This window comes from Squalius cephalus (genome assembly GCF_949319135.1).
Source record: "Squalius cephalus genome assembly, chromosome: 5".
In the NCBI taxonomy this organism is placed as follows: Eukaryota; Metazoa; Chordata; class Actinopteri; order Cypriniformes; family Leuciscidae; genus Squalius; species Squalius cephalus.
In genome coordinates this window covers 32,713,909-32,729,792 of record NC_137126.1, presented here as the reverse complement: position 1 = coordinate 32,729,792, position 15,884 = coordinate 32,713,909, and the positions used below count along the sequence as shown (strand labels likewise).

General features: G+C 37.4%; 1 protein-coding gene across 3 annotated transcripts; it reads left to right on the top strand.

Annotated features, from left to right (window-relative positions):
* Positions 1-1,594: 1,594 nt before the first annotated feature.
* On the top strand, positions 1,595-14,677 carry LOC307158936 (myosin heavy chain, fast skeletal muscle-like). 3 transcript variants are annotated; one of them, XM_079871956.1, is made up of 41 exons: positions 1,595-1,642; positions 1,775-1,814; positions 3,303-3,521; positions 3,616-3,759; positions 3,845-4,001; positions 4,108-4,135; positions 4,307-4,409; positions 4,575-4,667; positions 4,788-4,851; positions 4,945-5,043; positions 5,124-5,227; positions 5,314-5,452; positions 5,659-5,777; positions 5,874-6,023; positions 6,111-6,281; positions 6,374-6,674; positions 6,780-6,844; positions 6,935-7,022; positions 7,143-7,260; positions 7,343-7,466; positions 7,572-7,708; positions 7,797-8,052; positions 8,143-8,385; positions 8,492-8,668; positions 8,757-8,902; positions 8,989-9,079; positions 9,164-9,553; positions 10,517-10,643; positions 10,880-10,998; positions 11,079-11,275; positions 11,359-11,542; positions 11,649-11,814; positions 12,295-12,419; positions 12,531-12,839; positions 12,973-13,176; positions 13,259-13,384; positions 13,480-13,650; positions 13,735-13,839; positions 13,959-14,054; positions 14,212-14,343; positions 14,564-14,677. In XM_079871956.1, the coding sequence occupies exons 3-41, from the start codon at positions 3,315-3,317 to the stop codon at positions 14,576-14,578; spliced, it is 5,790 nt and encodes a 1,929-aa protein (XP_079728082.1). In that variant the 5' UTR covers positions 1,595-1,642; positions 1,775-1,814; positions 3,303-3,314; the 3' UTR covers positions 14,579-14,677. The 3 variants fall into 3 exon arrangements, with proteins under 3 accessions (XP_079728082.1, XP_079728083.1, XP_079728084.1); XM_079871957.1 differs by having other exon boundaries at positions 1,597-1,642; positions 1,775-1,818; XM_079871958.1 differs by having other exon boundaries at positions 1,597-1,642; positions 1,775-1,818; positions 3,283-3,521.
* The last annotated feature ends 1,207 nt before the right edge of the window (positions 14,678-15,884 follow it).

Sequence of the window (15,884 nt, the reverse complement as noted above, 5' to 3'; positions counted from 1 at the left end):
GGCATGGTAATGGATATAGCAATGTTAATGTATTTGGTCTTGGCAGAAAAGATCTGCTATGCTGCTGCTGCAGAGCAAGTACCGAGACTTGCTACTGCGAACACCTTCACAGACATTTCTGTGAGCATTTAAGACATGCTGCTGCTGCACATGTGACATGAATTAACCCCGTAGCAGATTTATGCAGGTGGAGCTGGGGAAGGTGGAGGGTTCTAAAAGTGTGCTGCAGACTGTAACAGCAAACAATGCCAACTATTTGAATGTTTGAGCAGCAAGCTCATTGGCCGCTGATGCAACACCAACTGTGCTATTTAGATAACGACATGATTGCTACCAATAAGTTAAAGACCTATCAGCCTGCACCATTCAGAGTGAGAGGATGGTTGTAGTCACCCTTTGACCCTTAGCACTTTTAATTAAGTCTAGTGGGCTTCTGGGTGTTTAAATTAGAATTTTTGTCAGTTGGAGTTTAAAACAGCCTTGGCTCATTCGAACATTCCATCAATGTAAGTCTATGGGACTTTTCCGAGTTTTGATCATCATTTTAGGAAAACCGAAAGTCCAATAGAAAAGATATAGCAACCCGAGTCAGAACAGTCTGAAGGTCTGAGCAAAGTTTGGTGGATGTAGCTTTAAACCTCTGGAAGGAAGCTTTAAGGCCACCTAAGCACTGCAGCTAAATTCAGCTGTCAGTTCACCTTTTAGCGCTTAATCCTATTCTGTACACACACAGTTTAGTAATTTAAGGTAGTGACAACTGCATTTACAAAAAAATTACAAAAACGGAACATCTAGTTGTTAATGACGTACAACGAGAGATATAAGAGACGACAGATGAGATATTCTGTTTACAGCATGGTAATTAGCATTGTTTGCTGGCTTTGACCACTCAAGGGTGAACATGTGGTTTTGAATCATTTTAGTCTCCATGTGGCTGAGGCTTAGACTGTAGCTGTTGAAGACCAAGAAATGTCTACAATCTTTGAATATTTGCAGAAATTATAACAAAGGGATTTTTTGCACGGTGGGAATGTGCCATTTCTATCACTACTGGCTTTCTTCTACAAAGAAAAACTGACACTTGCTGTGTGTTTTCACTGTATTAGACATATTTTACAGTGTTTTTCTATATTCTTGAACAATATATCTAGTCAGATCTGTAACATATTTTATTGTTTAGCCCGACTGCTGCCACATTAGCCTTCTACAAGAACTTCCATAGGTGAAAAGGTGAAATGTTTTCTGATTCAAAAAAAAAGGGGAGGGGTGGCTGAATGTACCCTCTTTCCAAAAAAGGATTTATTTACTTCAGTGTGTGTCATATGTCAAAGTAAGATATTAATAGACTAAAAATAATTAATTATAATACACAAGAACTTTGAAATGGAAGTTGTGACCTATGCATTTTTGAGCAATAAAGGTTTGACTTATATCTTATTTCATCAGGTAGGATGTCTGTCAGTTTGTCCATACATTTCTTATAAAATGGGTCAAGAAAGCTCATCATATATCAAAATATATCAGGTTGCCCATGTATAGATTATGCTTAGTGTGCATGATCAACTTCTATAAAAGCCAAGAGGGTAGACCAGAAGAGATGCAGAGAAGAGAAGAGAAGAGACCTCAGAAGTTCCATCAAATGGTAAGAGCCTGTGCTGACTGTGACTGAAAGGAATTTAACATCATCACTTATGCGTCTGTACTCAAAGTAATTGTGTTTTTTATTTATATTAATACATTGTAATGATTTTATTTATTTATTTTTTATCCACAGTTAAAAAAGTGAACATTTCATCTGGTCTCAAGAACAAAAGGCAAGTGAGTTTATGATTCAGTGTGTGGATTAGGGTAGAGGAAAACAGTTGTTATAGTCTGTATTATAGACGAAAACTGGTGAAGCATGCTGTTTTTAAAAACCTATGTAATTTATTTACAAAGAAATGTGTTTAAAATGTATTAGTAAGATGAATTTAAGGAAGGGGTCCCATTGACCATTTATTTTGGTGCCAGATATTCCACCTATTGTATTCGCATATTGTGTTGTATTGTTGTCATGTTTCTGCCTTCTTGTCCTTGATTTTCTCTAGTCTTGAGGCAGGATCATGACAGACCCATGTTTTGTGTGCAAGCACATGGCCTTTTGTTTGGGCCATGTACTTGTGTTGTCTCGTTACTTAACCCCGCCCCCTTGTTATCCTCGTTAGTCATTATTGTTTAATCTGTGTCACCTGCTGTCATTATCAGTTTCTCCCTATTTAATCCCCTTGTGTTTGCTGTCCTTTGCTGGTTCATTATCATACATAGTGAAACCTTGTGTTTGTAATCATCCCTGTGAGTGTCCTGTCAAGAGTAATGTCTAGAGAAAGTTCTGATTCTGTATTTGCTGTTTGTTTATTGTCTACTTATCTGTCAAGTCATAGTCTAGTTTAGTCACTCTTTGTCCTGTCTATGTTTCGTTTTCCCTTTTTGTCTATAATAAACGTTATTCAATTGCATACGGTCTGCATATGGGTTCATCTCCACACCTCATAACAATTGTGTTCTGTTTTTTTTCTACCACTTTTGAGTCTATGAGAGCCCATAGAACCCCTTGTGGGAAAGTTATACAAATTTGGCCCAAATGCAGAGGACATTTGACACATTTATGTGCAGACTCAGTCTGAGGAAACAGAAAAAGAAGCAGGAAAGAGCCAATTGATGATGCTATAATAGAGCAAAACATGAAATTGGTTCAAACTACAGAAATGATGGTCTGATTAAATTCAAACTTGGGATGCAGTGTTGCTATCATAATCCATCACGAGATTTGCATAAATATAAATCATTAGAAAAGTTAATATAATGAAACCAAATCTGTGACAGAAATTTCTTAATATTTGTCAGGAAATATTTGTCTGTTTCATACATACTCGTATATAGCAGGAGGATGTACTCAGGCAGAGAGACCACAAGTGAGACTCATAGTCGGCAGTGAAAATCTCTGTATTGTCCTGAAACTTCATATATGCCACAATTCATATTGTACTGTATGTGCCATCCCCTGACACCAGCATTTCAATTTCATCACCAGAAAGACATATTCAATCGACATTTTTGCCATTAATGGGCCCCTTTTCTGCTTCTTGCTTTCTATCTAAATGTTTATCTAGTATTGTTTTATGTGTCTGTATTCATGTGTAAGCCTACACTTAGGAATATGCCTCTTTCCTAACACAATTCATATGTTTTATATTTTATGTGTCTTGCCTTTGTTGAATATTTATGAAATTTGAAATGGGTAAGTTGATATTTTCTCTCTTTAGTAAGCCGCCACCATGAGTACAGACGCGGAGATGGCCGCTTATGGCAAAGCTGCCATTTACCTTCGTAAGCCTGAGAGGGAGAGAATGGAGGCTCAGGCCAAACCGTTTGATGCCAAGTCTGCCTGCTATGTGGCTGATGTCAAAGAGTTGTACCTCAAGGGAACAATCAAGAGCAAAGACGGTGGCAAAGTCACAGTTGTTTTGCTTGACACTAAGGAGGTACATTTTTATTTCCATTTCATGTAGATGCTCATTAAATTACTTATTACATTGTTTTCTTTTATATCTAATATCTAATTTATCAAATTTATAGGAGAGAGTTGCTAAGGAAGAAGATGTCTACCCAATGAATCCTCCCAAGTATGACAAGATTGAGGACATGGCCATGATGACCCATCTCAATGAAGCCTCTGTGCTGTATAACCTCAAAGAGCGTTATGCTGCATGGATGATCTACGTAAGTTCTGAAACGACATAAAAAGCATTTAAGTTCATTTTTTTTCTGTGTTGTTGGAATCTGACCATGTCTCTGCTCATTTCAGACCTACTCTGGACTCTTCTGCGCAACTGTGAACCCCTACAAGTGGCTCCCAGTGTATGATGCAGAAGTGGTGTCTGCCTACAGAGGCAAAAAGCGTATGGAGGCCCCACCCCACATCTTCTCTGTCTCTGACAACGCATATCAGTTCATGCAGTGTGGTAAGACATTATGGAATTAAATTCTACAGAATTAATTAAGATGAAGTAGATGTTGCTGTTAATATAATAAATATTTAGCGGATATTTTACAAATTTCAATCAACAGATAGAGAAAACCAGTCTGTCCTGATTACGTAAGTATTTTCATTTAATTTCAGACCATGACAAAAATGAAAAGTATAACATAGATGGAAAATTTATGGAGATATTTACAAAATAGAATTTAAGATTGAACAAAGATTGAATATACTTTGAAAAGTCTACATGTCTTTCAAACTTCTGTCTTCTAATCTCTTATAAACCAGTGGAGAATCTGGTGCTGGAAAGACTGTGAACACGAAACGTGTCATCCAGTACTTTGCCACAGTTGCAGTGTCAGGTGTCAAGAAAGAGGCCAGTAAAATAAAGGTATGAGATACAAAACTATGTCATATATATTATTTTAAAAGATGATGATTTACACTCATCTCACAAACTATACGATATGTGAATTTGTGAAATGCCTATAAACTGTGTTTAGTCATGAAATAGAAAAACAATTGAAAATAAATGAAAACCCTTCAAACATTACAGGGCTCTCTTGAGGACCAGATCATTGCTGCCAACCCTCTGCTTGAGTCTTATGGTAATGCCAAGACTGTGAGAAATGACAACTCCTCTCGTTTTGTAAGTTAACCACTGTTTATTGACAGTACAGATGGTCTGTTGTGTTAAATTTTACTGTACAGAGTTTTCTATAAAGAGATTATAATAATTATTATTTATGTATTATTATGATTTAAACAGGGTAAATTCATCAGAATTCATTTCGGCACCACTGGAAAACTGGCTAGTGCTGACATTGAGACATGTAGGTGGACATGATTTAATTGATCCATCCTGAACAGTTCTCTTTGTCTGTCACTCTTCAGATGATTGTGACTCAAGTACATTCTCTCAACAGATCTGCTGGAGAAGTCTAGAGTGTCATTCCAGCTTCCAGATGAGAGAGGCTACCACATCTTCTTCCAGATGATGACCAACCATAAGCCTGAGATTATTGGTAGGTGCACATATTTCATTCATTCAATGTTTCAGATAATATTGTAAGATGCTCTTTCATAAATGCTGTGTTTTTTACAGAAATGTCGCTCATCTCCACCAACCCCTATGACTTCCCCATGTGCAGTCAGGGTCAGATCACAGTGGCCAGCATTGATGATAAAGTTGAGCTGGATGCTACTGATGTGAGTCATTGCTATTTGAATATTGACTTGAATATTCTATTTAAATATGGCAAATCATATATTTTATTATTCTCTGTAATTTACAGGATGCTATTGACATTCTTGGTTTCTCAAGTGAGGAGAAAATGTGCATCTACAAGTTCACTGGAGCGGTGCTTCATCATGGTAACATGAAGTTCAAGCAGAAGCAGCGTGAGGAGCAGGCTGAGCCTGATGGCACAGAGGGTGAGACTTGTGTTATCCTGGGCTTTGAAATAGTAACCATTGCACTGACTTTGCTGATAACAGAAACTGTGTATAAAATGTTTAATTTGCGTGCATATCAATAAATCTAAAAATGAAAGGGAAAGTACCTAGTGCCTGATTTATTATAATTTTACACAAAAGACTCTATAGAGCAAAGATAATTTATTTAAAAATGTATTTAACAGAGGCTGACAAAATCGCCTACCTTCTGGGTTTGAACTCTGCTGAAATGCTGAAGGGTTTGTGCTACCCCAGAGTCAAGGTCGGAAATGAGTATGTGACCAAAGGCCAGACCGTACCACAGGTATAGTAACATTTCCAGCATGCCATGTGTTTAACCTAAAATTCTGGCTAATTATTGCAGAAGCAGAATAAAATATCCATTCTATTCTACTTACAGGTGTACAACTCTGTTAGCGCTTTGGCCAAATCTATCTATGAGAGGATGTTCTTGTGGATGGTCATTCGTATCAACCAAATGTTGGACACAAAACAACAAAGAAATTTCTACATTGGCGTACTGGATATTGCTGGCTTTGAGATCTTTGATGTAAGAATGATTATTTTATCTCTTTTTATGTCAAAATGAATGACATTCAGAAGGTAGTGAATGTTTCTGTCATTTTTTGTCCTCCAGTACAACAGCATGGAGCAGCTGTGCATCAACTTCACCAATGAGAAACTGCAACAGTTTTTCAACCACACCATGTTTGTGCTGGAGCAAGAGGAGTACAAGAAGGAGGGCATTGTTTGGGAGTTCATTGACTTCGGCATGGACTTGGCTTCTTGCATTGAGCTCATTGAGAAGGTTATCAATGGTTTATGAATTTATTAATTTCCATTGATCGTATTCTCAAAATCTCCTATTTTTGATAATAAACAACATTCTTTTATAAACAGCCCATGGGTATCTTCTCCATCCTTGAAGAGGAGTGCATGTTCCCCAAGGCTTCAGATGCTTCCTTCAAGAACAAGCTATATGATCAGCATCTTGGCAAGAACAAAGCTTTTGAGAAACCAAAGCCTGCCAAAGGCAAGGCTGAAGCCCACTTCTCCCTGGTTCACTACGCTGGAACTGTGGACTACAATGTCACTGGCTGGCTGGACAAGAACAAGGATCCACTGAATGATTCTGTTCTGCTGCTGTACCAGAAGTCTTCTGTCAAACTGCTGGCTACTCTCTACCCACCTGTTGTTGAGGGTAAAGAAAAAATCTATTTAACAAAACTTTGATTCAGTTTTGAACTTTCTTGCAGTTTTTGCATTTATTATTATCATATGTTCCTTTGTATTTTTATCTCAATAGATACTACTAAAAAGGGAGGCAAGAAGAAGGGTGGCTCCATGCAGACTGTGTCCTCCCAGTTCAGGGTATGTATAGAGATGACATCACAGTAATATTGCTTTATTTTAGAAAAAAAAAAAAAAAAAAGCATGCCAACCTTTTTCTATTCTCCACAGGAGAACTTGGGCAAACTCATGACCAACTTGAGGGCCACTCACCCTCACTTTGTGCGTTGTCTGATTCCTAATGAGTCCAAGACTCCAGGTAAAGTATATATATATATATATATATATATATACATATATAAACGTACAGATATTTTGGTTCTCAATATATATGATGAAGTTAATTTACCAAGTTCATGGTGTAAACTGTTCGTTTTAGGTCTCATGGAGAACTTCCTGGTTATCCACCAGCTGAGGTGTAACGGTGTTCTGGAGGGCATCAGAATCTGCACAAAGGGCTTCCCCAGCAGAATCCAATATGGTGACTTTAAGCAGAGGTAAATGGGACCACATGAAAACAACATTTCCTAGGAGGCTCCTAATTAAAAGATATGAAGTATTTTGATAAATTTTCCACAGATACAAGGTGCTGAATGCCGGTGTTATCCCAGATGGACAGTTTATGGATAACAAGAAGGCCAGTGAGAAACTCCTGGGATCCATCGACGTTAATCATGATGACTACAGATTTGGACATACAAAGGTTCATTATTTAGCTTTACAAATTTCAAAGATTCAGTGATCATGGTCATTTAGCTTATACAGTTTAAATCAATATATTTTGATTTACTGTTTTACATAAATTCAGGTGTTCTTCAAAGCTGGTCTTTTGGGTGTTCTTGAGGAGATGCGTGATGAGAAACTGGCTGCTCTGGTCACAATGACTCAGGCTCTCTGCCGTGGTTACCTGATGAGGAGGGAGTATGTGAAAATGACGGAGAGGAGGTGATTATTGTCATGAGTAAAGATGACATCAATGATAACTGTGCAAACTTAATGATGATTATGCCATTTAATGATGAATTATTCACAGGGAGTCGATTTACACCATCCAATACAACATCCGTTCATTCATGAATGTCAAACACTGGCCATGGATGAAGGTTTATTACAAGATTAAGCCTCTGCTTCAGAGTGCAGAGACTGAGAAGGAGCTGGCAAACATGAAAGAGGACTATACAAAATGCAAAGAGGCTTTGGTTAAGGCTGAAGCCAAAAAGAAGGAGCTTGAAGAGAAGATGGTAGCACTGTTGCAAGAGAAAAATGATCTGCAGCTGCAAGTTGCATCTGTGAGTATATTTTAAAATTAACTGAATTTTGGCTACATTAAAAATGAGCAAGGTTGTTTCCAATGAAATAACAATCTATTTTACTAACAGGAATCTGAGGGTCTCTCAGATGCTGAGGAGAGGTGTGAGGGTCTGATTAAAAGCAAAATCCAGCTTGAAGCTAAACTCAAAGAGACAACTGAAAGACTGGAAGATGAGGAAGAAATCAATGCTGAACTGACAGCCAAGAAGAGGAAACTGGAGGATGAGTGCTCTGAGCTGAAGAAAGACATTGATGACTTGGAGCTCACCTTGGCTAAAGTGGAGAAGGAGAAACATGCCACTGAGAATAAGGTTAGAGATTGAGTTGGTTTAAGATTAGATTTAATCTCTGTTTTATATATTGATATAGAATATGAATTGTAATATTTAATCTTATTTGGAACAAAAAATCCTACAGGTCAAGAACTTGACTGAGGAAATGGCAGCTCAGGATGAGAGCATTGCTAAGGTTACGAAGGAGAAGAAAGCCCTCCAAGAGGCACATCAGCAGACACTGGATGATCTTCAGGCCGAGGAGGACAAAGTCAACACCCTGACCAAATCCAAGACAAAACTTGAGCAGCAAGTTGATGATGTGAGTTGATTATGTAAATTAATTATATTAATTCATCAAATCAACTGTTTTCTGCTGTGAACATATTTTATATATCATTGTCCTGTAGCTTGAGGGTTCCCTTGAACAAGAGAAGAAGCTCCGCATGGACCTGGAGAGAACCAAGAGAAAGCTTGAAGGAGACCTGAAATTATCCCAAGAGTCCGTCATGGACCTGGAGAATGACAAGCAGCAATCTGATGAGAAAATAAAAAAGTAATTAAAGCAGGAAATCTTTGAAAACATTGACAATTTTTATTGTTGTGTTATATTTTTTTTTACAACTCCTTATTGTTGAACAGGAAAGACTTTGAAATAAGTCAGCTGCTCAGCAAGATTGAAGATGAACAATCTCTAGGTGCTCAACTCCAGAAGAAAATCAAGGAGCTTCAGGTATTTTGAGATTTTTTTCAAACATTACATCATTATGATCAAATACAGATAACCAAAAATCGAATTAACTACTTACCACCATAGGCCCGCATTGAGGAACTGGAGGAAGAGATCGAGGCTGAGCGCGCTGCTCGTGCCAAGGTTGAGAAGCAGAGAGCTGATCTCTCCAGGGAACTTGAGGAGATCAGTGAGAGGCTTGAGGAGGCTGGAGGAGCCACTTCTGCTCAGATCGAGATGAATAAGAAGCGTGAAGCTGAATTCCAGAAACTGCGTCGTGATCTTGAAGAGTCCACCCTCCAGCATGAAGCTACTGCTGGTGCCCTCCGTAAGAAGCAGGCAGACAGTGTGGCTGAGCTGGGAGAGCAAATCGACAACCTGCAGCGTGTCAAGCAGAAGCTTGAGAAAGAGAAGAGTGAATTCAAAATGGAGATTGATGATCTTTCCAGCAACATGGAAGCTGTTGCTAAAGCAAAGGTTGGGAAATATTCTAAAGAATATATGTGACCCATGCTGGCAAAAATGAGTCAGAATATGCATGTGCTAATTATGAGTTACAGGCAAATGTAAATTTTGGTCGAATTTCATTTTCATTCACAAAAATTGGTTCATTAAGCCCTCTTCTAGCGATCCCAATGCTCCAAATAGTAAAGAAACATCTAAAATGATCTTTATTTTTACGTTTTCTGAGAGGTATACCTTCCTAAATCTTTCCTTTGTTTTAATAATCCATGAAAAATTGCCATTTTTCTTTACTTGCTTCTCAACGACTGCACAAGTTTTAATATTCATAGTGAATTCTCAATGGCGTAAGCCTGAACCAATGGAATATGATTTTTAAACTCATGCTGATGTAAACAAAACGATCTTACTCGCACTGACTGACAGATCAACACAAAGCACAAAGCGCAAACCTTATCTGTTATGCTTGAACGTTTGGTTAACTGTTGAGGAAAAACATCTGATATGTAACATTATATTAGATACGTGCATTACAGTAGGTCTCAATATACAGGCTGATGTCTCATCTAATGTTAATCAAACAATTGTGGTATCATTGAAAAAAAGATAATATATATTTTTTCCCATAGATATTTGGTTTTGATTTGGTGTGTGCCAAATTTGTTGGTATTACCAGGGATTTTAAGGTATGGTTGCAAGGTGATTTTGTTTTGGATCCTTCAGAAAACTTAAACTAGATTTTTCTCAAAATATACTTTGCTGACTCTATTGACTTCAAATAGGTGTAGCACAGTCCTTGTTTGTCTGATTCCAACAAATCATACATCATCATACATGACTGTTTTTTAATAACAATAAAAGTAAATAACAATAACTCATTTTTGAAAATGTGCTCATTGTGAATCATTTTGCCAGCACAGGTCACATACAACAAGTCTTGAAGTTCTTTTAAATATCTAATGACTTTTGTATTTGCAGGGCAATCTTGAGAAGATGTGCCGCACACTTGAGGACCAACTTAGTGAAATTAAGTCCAAGAATGACGAGAACATTCGTCAGTTAAATGATCTCAGTACTCAAAGTGCAAGATTTCAAACTGAAAATGGTAACTCATGAACAAATTAATATTATATCAAAAGTAATTAATGTCAATAATTAACAATCATTAACAACAATAATCAATAATAATCATCAACAATAATTAATCAAAAATAATAGTGTATTAAGATTATTCAGCGGTAAATTTCTGACTGTAACACTGATAAAATCTTACATCCATTTGTTTTGAAATAAACTGATAGAGACAGAAAAATCTGACACAGTGAATCTAAATCTATACAGGTGAGTTTGGCCGTCAGGTGGAGGAGAAGGAGGCTCTGGTTTCTCAGCTCACCAGAGGCAAACAAGCTTTCACTCAGCAAATTGAGGAGCTTAAGAGGCATATTGAAGAGGAGGTTAAGGTAATACAGCATAATCAATTCATGAATTACTTTACTGTAGAGACAATAATACAATAATATTATGCAACTTTGTCCCTTAGGCTAAGAACGCACTGGCCCATGCTGTGCAATCAGCCCGTCATGACTGCGACCTGCTCCGTGAGCAGTTTGAGGAAGAGCAGGAGGCAAAGGCTGAGCTGCAGCGGGGAATGTCAAAGGCCAACAGTGAGGTTGCTCAGTGGAGAACCAAATATGAAACTGATGCCATCCAGCGCACTGAGGAGCTTGAAGAGTCCAAGTATGTATATTATTGTATAATACTCCTAACTCTCACAGCTATTTTATAGATTAGAATTCAAAATAATGTGTATTACTTAACAGGAAGAAGCTGGCTCAGCGTCTGCAAGAGGCAGAGGAACAAGTTGAGGCCGTGAACTCCAAATGTGCATCTCTGGAGAAGACCAAACAGAGACTCCAGGGTGAGGTGGAGGACCTCATGATCGATGTGGAGAGAGCCAATGGTTTGGCTGCCAACCTTGACAAGAAGCAGAGGAACTTCGACAAGGTAAACAGATTTAGTCATATTATATTCTCTTTGTAAAGTATTGCTGGAATGGGCTTTGTTCAACATTTTTTTAAACAAACCCTATCCTAAAATATCTCCACCAAAGGTCCTGGCAGAATGGAAGCAGAAATATGAGGAAGGTCAGGCCGAGCTGGAAGGTGCCCAGAAAGAGGCTCGTTCACTCAGCACTGAACTGTTCAAGATGAAGAACTCCTATGAGGAGAGTCTGGATCAGCTGGAGACCCTCAAGAGAGAGAACAAGAATCTGCAGCGTAAGAATGAAACCGTTAAATTAGAAAAAAAAAAAACTTAAAGGGATTGTTCACTCAAAATGAAAATTCTTTTACTAATTACTGACCCTCATGTCGTTCCAAACTCGTGAGACTTTTGTTCATATTCGGAACACAAATTAAGATCTTTTTTATGAAATCTGAGAGCTCAATTCATATGGATTAGTTTTATGATCTCTTTATAACCTTTTTGAAGCGTCAAAGAATCAATTGTGTAGCTGTCTATGGAGGGACAGAAAGCTTTCAAATTTCATCAAAAAGATCTTCATTTGTGTTCCAAAGATGAACAAAAGTCTTACAGGTTTGTAATGACATGAGGGTGAGTAATTAATTAATGATAACATTTTCATTTTTGGGTGAACTATCCCTTTAAATGTTCTAATTCTCAGTGAGCATTAAAAAGCAAGCACATTTGATTAATGAATGTGCACTATTATACATATTATGTTTTTCTCTTTTTAGAGGAAATTTCAGATCTGACAGAGCAGATAGGTGAGACTGGTAAGAGCATCCATGAGCTGGAAAAGGCCAAGAAGACAGTGGAGACTGAGAAGTCAGAGATTCAGACTGCCCTGGAAGAGGCTGAAGTGAGTATCTGTAGATCAGATTCTTGCTAGAACCATCATACAGTGTGGTATTCATCAATACACTGTGTGTATTTTCCTTCTTATATTTAAATGTTGTTTTATTTTTCATAGGGTACACTGGAGCATGAGGAGTCCAAGATTCTTCGAGTCCAGCTTGAGCTAAACCAGATCAAGGGAGAGATTGACAGGAAGCTTGCAGAGAAGGATGAAGAGATGGAGCAGATCAAGAGGAACAGCCAGAGAGTCATTGAATCCATGCAGGGCACTCTGGACTCTGAAGTCAGGAGCAGGAATGATGCCCTGAGAATTAAGAAGAAGATGGAGGGAGACCTTAATGAGATGGAGATTCAGCTGAGTCACGCCAATCGCCAGGCTGCTGAGGCCCAGAAACAGCTCAGGAACGTTCAGGGACAACTCAAGGTATGCATAGGAATTCTTCTTTTTGACTTTGGAATGTATTCATATATATATTTTTTAATAATCTAACATATGGTAAGTACAGCCTAGCAGAAATCACATCGGAAGCTCATTCTACAGCTATTGTTATGTTCAGGATGCCCAACTGCACCTTGATGATGCCCAGAGAGGACAGGAAGACATGAAGGAGCAGGTGGCCATGGTGGAGCGCAGAAACACTCTGATGCAGTCTGAGATTGAGGAGCTGAGAGCTGCTCTGGAGCAGACAGAGAGAGGCCGCAAAGTGGCTGAACAAGAGCTGGTGGATATCAGTGAGCGTGTTGGGCTGCTGCACTCTCAGGTAAGGGCATATTGTTTCCCTGAAATTAAGGGAATTGAGAGCATCATTCAAAATGTTCAAACTGTTGCTTTCCATTTTGTAGAACACAAGTCTCCTGAACACCAAGAAGAAGCTTGAGGCTGACCTTGTTCATGTCCAGAGTGAAGTTGATGACACTGTACAGGAAGCCAGAAATGCAGAGGAGAAGGCCAAGAAGGCCATCACTGATGTGAGAAAGAGTAGCTGCCAAATGTTTCAAAAGACGCTTACATACATTTTACATAACAAATGTGGACTTAATGACTTTCTGTATTAATGCAAAAGGCTGCAATGATGGCAGAAGAGCTGAAGAAGGAGCAGGACACCAGTTCTCACCTTGAGAGGATGAAGAAGAATCTGGAGGTCACAGTGAAGGACCTGCAGCACCGTCTGGATGAGGCTGAGAATCTGGCCATGAAAGGAGGAAAGAAACAACTCCAGAAGTTGGAGTCCAGAGTAAGCCTCTATATAGTTATGATATGGGCAAGGTGAAGTATGTTATATTATGATTTGTTTGAATAAAAATAATATGTTCTTTAGGTCCGTGAGCTTGAGGCTGAAGTTGAAGCTGAGCAGAGACGTGGAGCTGATGCTGTTAAAGGTGTCCGCAAATATGAGAGGAGAGTGAAAGAGCTCACTTATCAGGTATAACCATATTCCTCACAAGTTTGTTCGGACAAAAGAGTCTGTATAATAGTCTCCTGACAATGCCTATTTTTAGTAAAGGATCAATGCTTAATTTTGTAAATGTGTATTTTTTGAAGACTGACGAGGACAAGAAGAACATCACCAGACTCCAGGATTTGGTTGACAAACTGCAGCTGAAGGTCAAAGTCTACAAGAGGCAGTCTGAAGAGGCGGTATGTAAAATATAATAGAACATTTTGACACTGTAATTATTCATATTGGAATTTTAATTTGATGAAACGTGATACATGAACCATATATATATATATATATATATATATATATATATATATATATATATATATATATATATATATATAAAAACTTTAGGAGGAGCAAGGCAATGTTCACCTGTCCAAGTTGAGGAAGGTGCAGCATGAGCTTGAGGAGGCTGAGGAGCGTGCTGACATTTCTGAGTCTCAGGTCAACAAGCTCAGAGTTAAGAGCCGTGATTCTGGAAAGGTTAGACTAAGTAGATGATTTTTTTTTTGCATTATTTATTCAACTTGTTTATCCAAATACATGAACTACCTCTTAGACGAAGTAGTGGAACTATAATAATTGCATTTTGCTGATGTTACATATCCTGTATGACAATTGCACATCTGTATTCTCTTCATTATGTAAAGTGAAGAACATTTTTGTTAATAAGACTAATGTTTAACTCTTCCTTCTTTCCCAGGTCAAAGAAGAATGAATCTTTAACACTTGAAAGGAGCATTTACTGAAGTCATATAATATGAATGTTTAATGTAAAAGTACCTTTCTTAATAAACCTGTTTATTTCAGCAAATAATTAGCCTTTGTGTGATTTTTCAACAAGATATACTATTACAACACTAATATCTGAACTGTATGATTACATTAAACCTTATTATTCACATCACAAGAGTGCTGAGTATCAAGAGTGTCTTGAATCCAAATTTGAACTTTTAAAGGTTCCATAAAAGTTCAAAAGGTTTCATAAATTTTAATTTTCAGGTTTACTGAATGCATTCGCTCAAACATTTGTGCTATAAAGTTTCCACCCTGAACTGATGTCATTGACTATTGCAATATTCTGTGAACTAGCCTTCCAGTTAGCATAATTAAGCCTCTACAGATGATCCAGAGATCTAAAAAGTAAATATAATACCTGGAAAATCTGTAACCTATAACATTTATCATTAAATTATATTATATTATATTATATTATATTATATTATATTATATTATATTATATTATATTATATTATATTATATTATATTATACAGTAATATATAATTATAGCCTATATTATATTATATTATATTATACAGTAATATATAATTATAGCCTATATATATATATATACAGTGCTATGCATAAGTATAGACACCCATGCTAAAGATGACTAAAAAGAGGAATAAAAAATCATCTTTTGGAAATTGACAAAATTAACAAAATTAGGAAAAATCCAACCTTTAAGGACACCAATTTTCTTTGTGAATGAATAATGTATCGTAAATAAATAAATATTCTTCCTTAAAATACAGGGTGCATAAGTTTGGACACCCCTATGTTAAATTCCCATAGAGGCAGGCAGATTTTTATTTTTAAAGGCCAGTTACTTCATGGATCCAGGATACTATGCATCCTGATAAAGTTCCCTTGGCCTTTGGAATTAAAATAGCCCCACATCATCACATAGCCTTCGCCATACCTAGAGATTGGCATGGTTTTATTTCAGTTAGCCTAATAGCTGGTTTGATTTGCGTTGAGAGATGATCTAATGGAAAGTACTCCATGCCAATCTTTAGGTATGGTGAAGGCTATGTGATGATGTGGGGCTATTTTAATTCCAAAGGCCAAGGGAACTTTATCAGGATGCATAGTATCCTGGATCCATGAAGTAACTGGCCTTTAAAAATAAAAATCTGCCTGCCTCTATGGGAATTTAACATAGGGGTTTCCAGACTTATGCACCCATATTTTAAGGAAGAACATTTATTTATTTACGATACATTATTCATTCACAAATAAA

Bases quoted from the DNA above. Each gene is read 5' to 3' on its own strand.
- LOC307158936 (XM_079871956.1), top strand. From the start codon at position 3,315: ATGAGTACAGACGCGGAGATGGCCGCTTATGGCAAAGCTGCCATTTAC. The intron at 4,136-4,306 runs GTAAGTATTTTC...CTTATAAACCAG, and splicing joins AACCAGTCTGTCCTGATTAC to TGGAGAATCTGGTGCTGGAA. The intron at 6,282-6,373 runs GTTATCAATGGT...TTTTATAAACAG, and splicing joins GCATTGAGCTCATTGAGAAG to CCCATGGGTATCTTCTCCAT.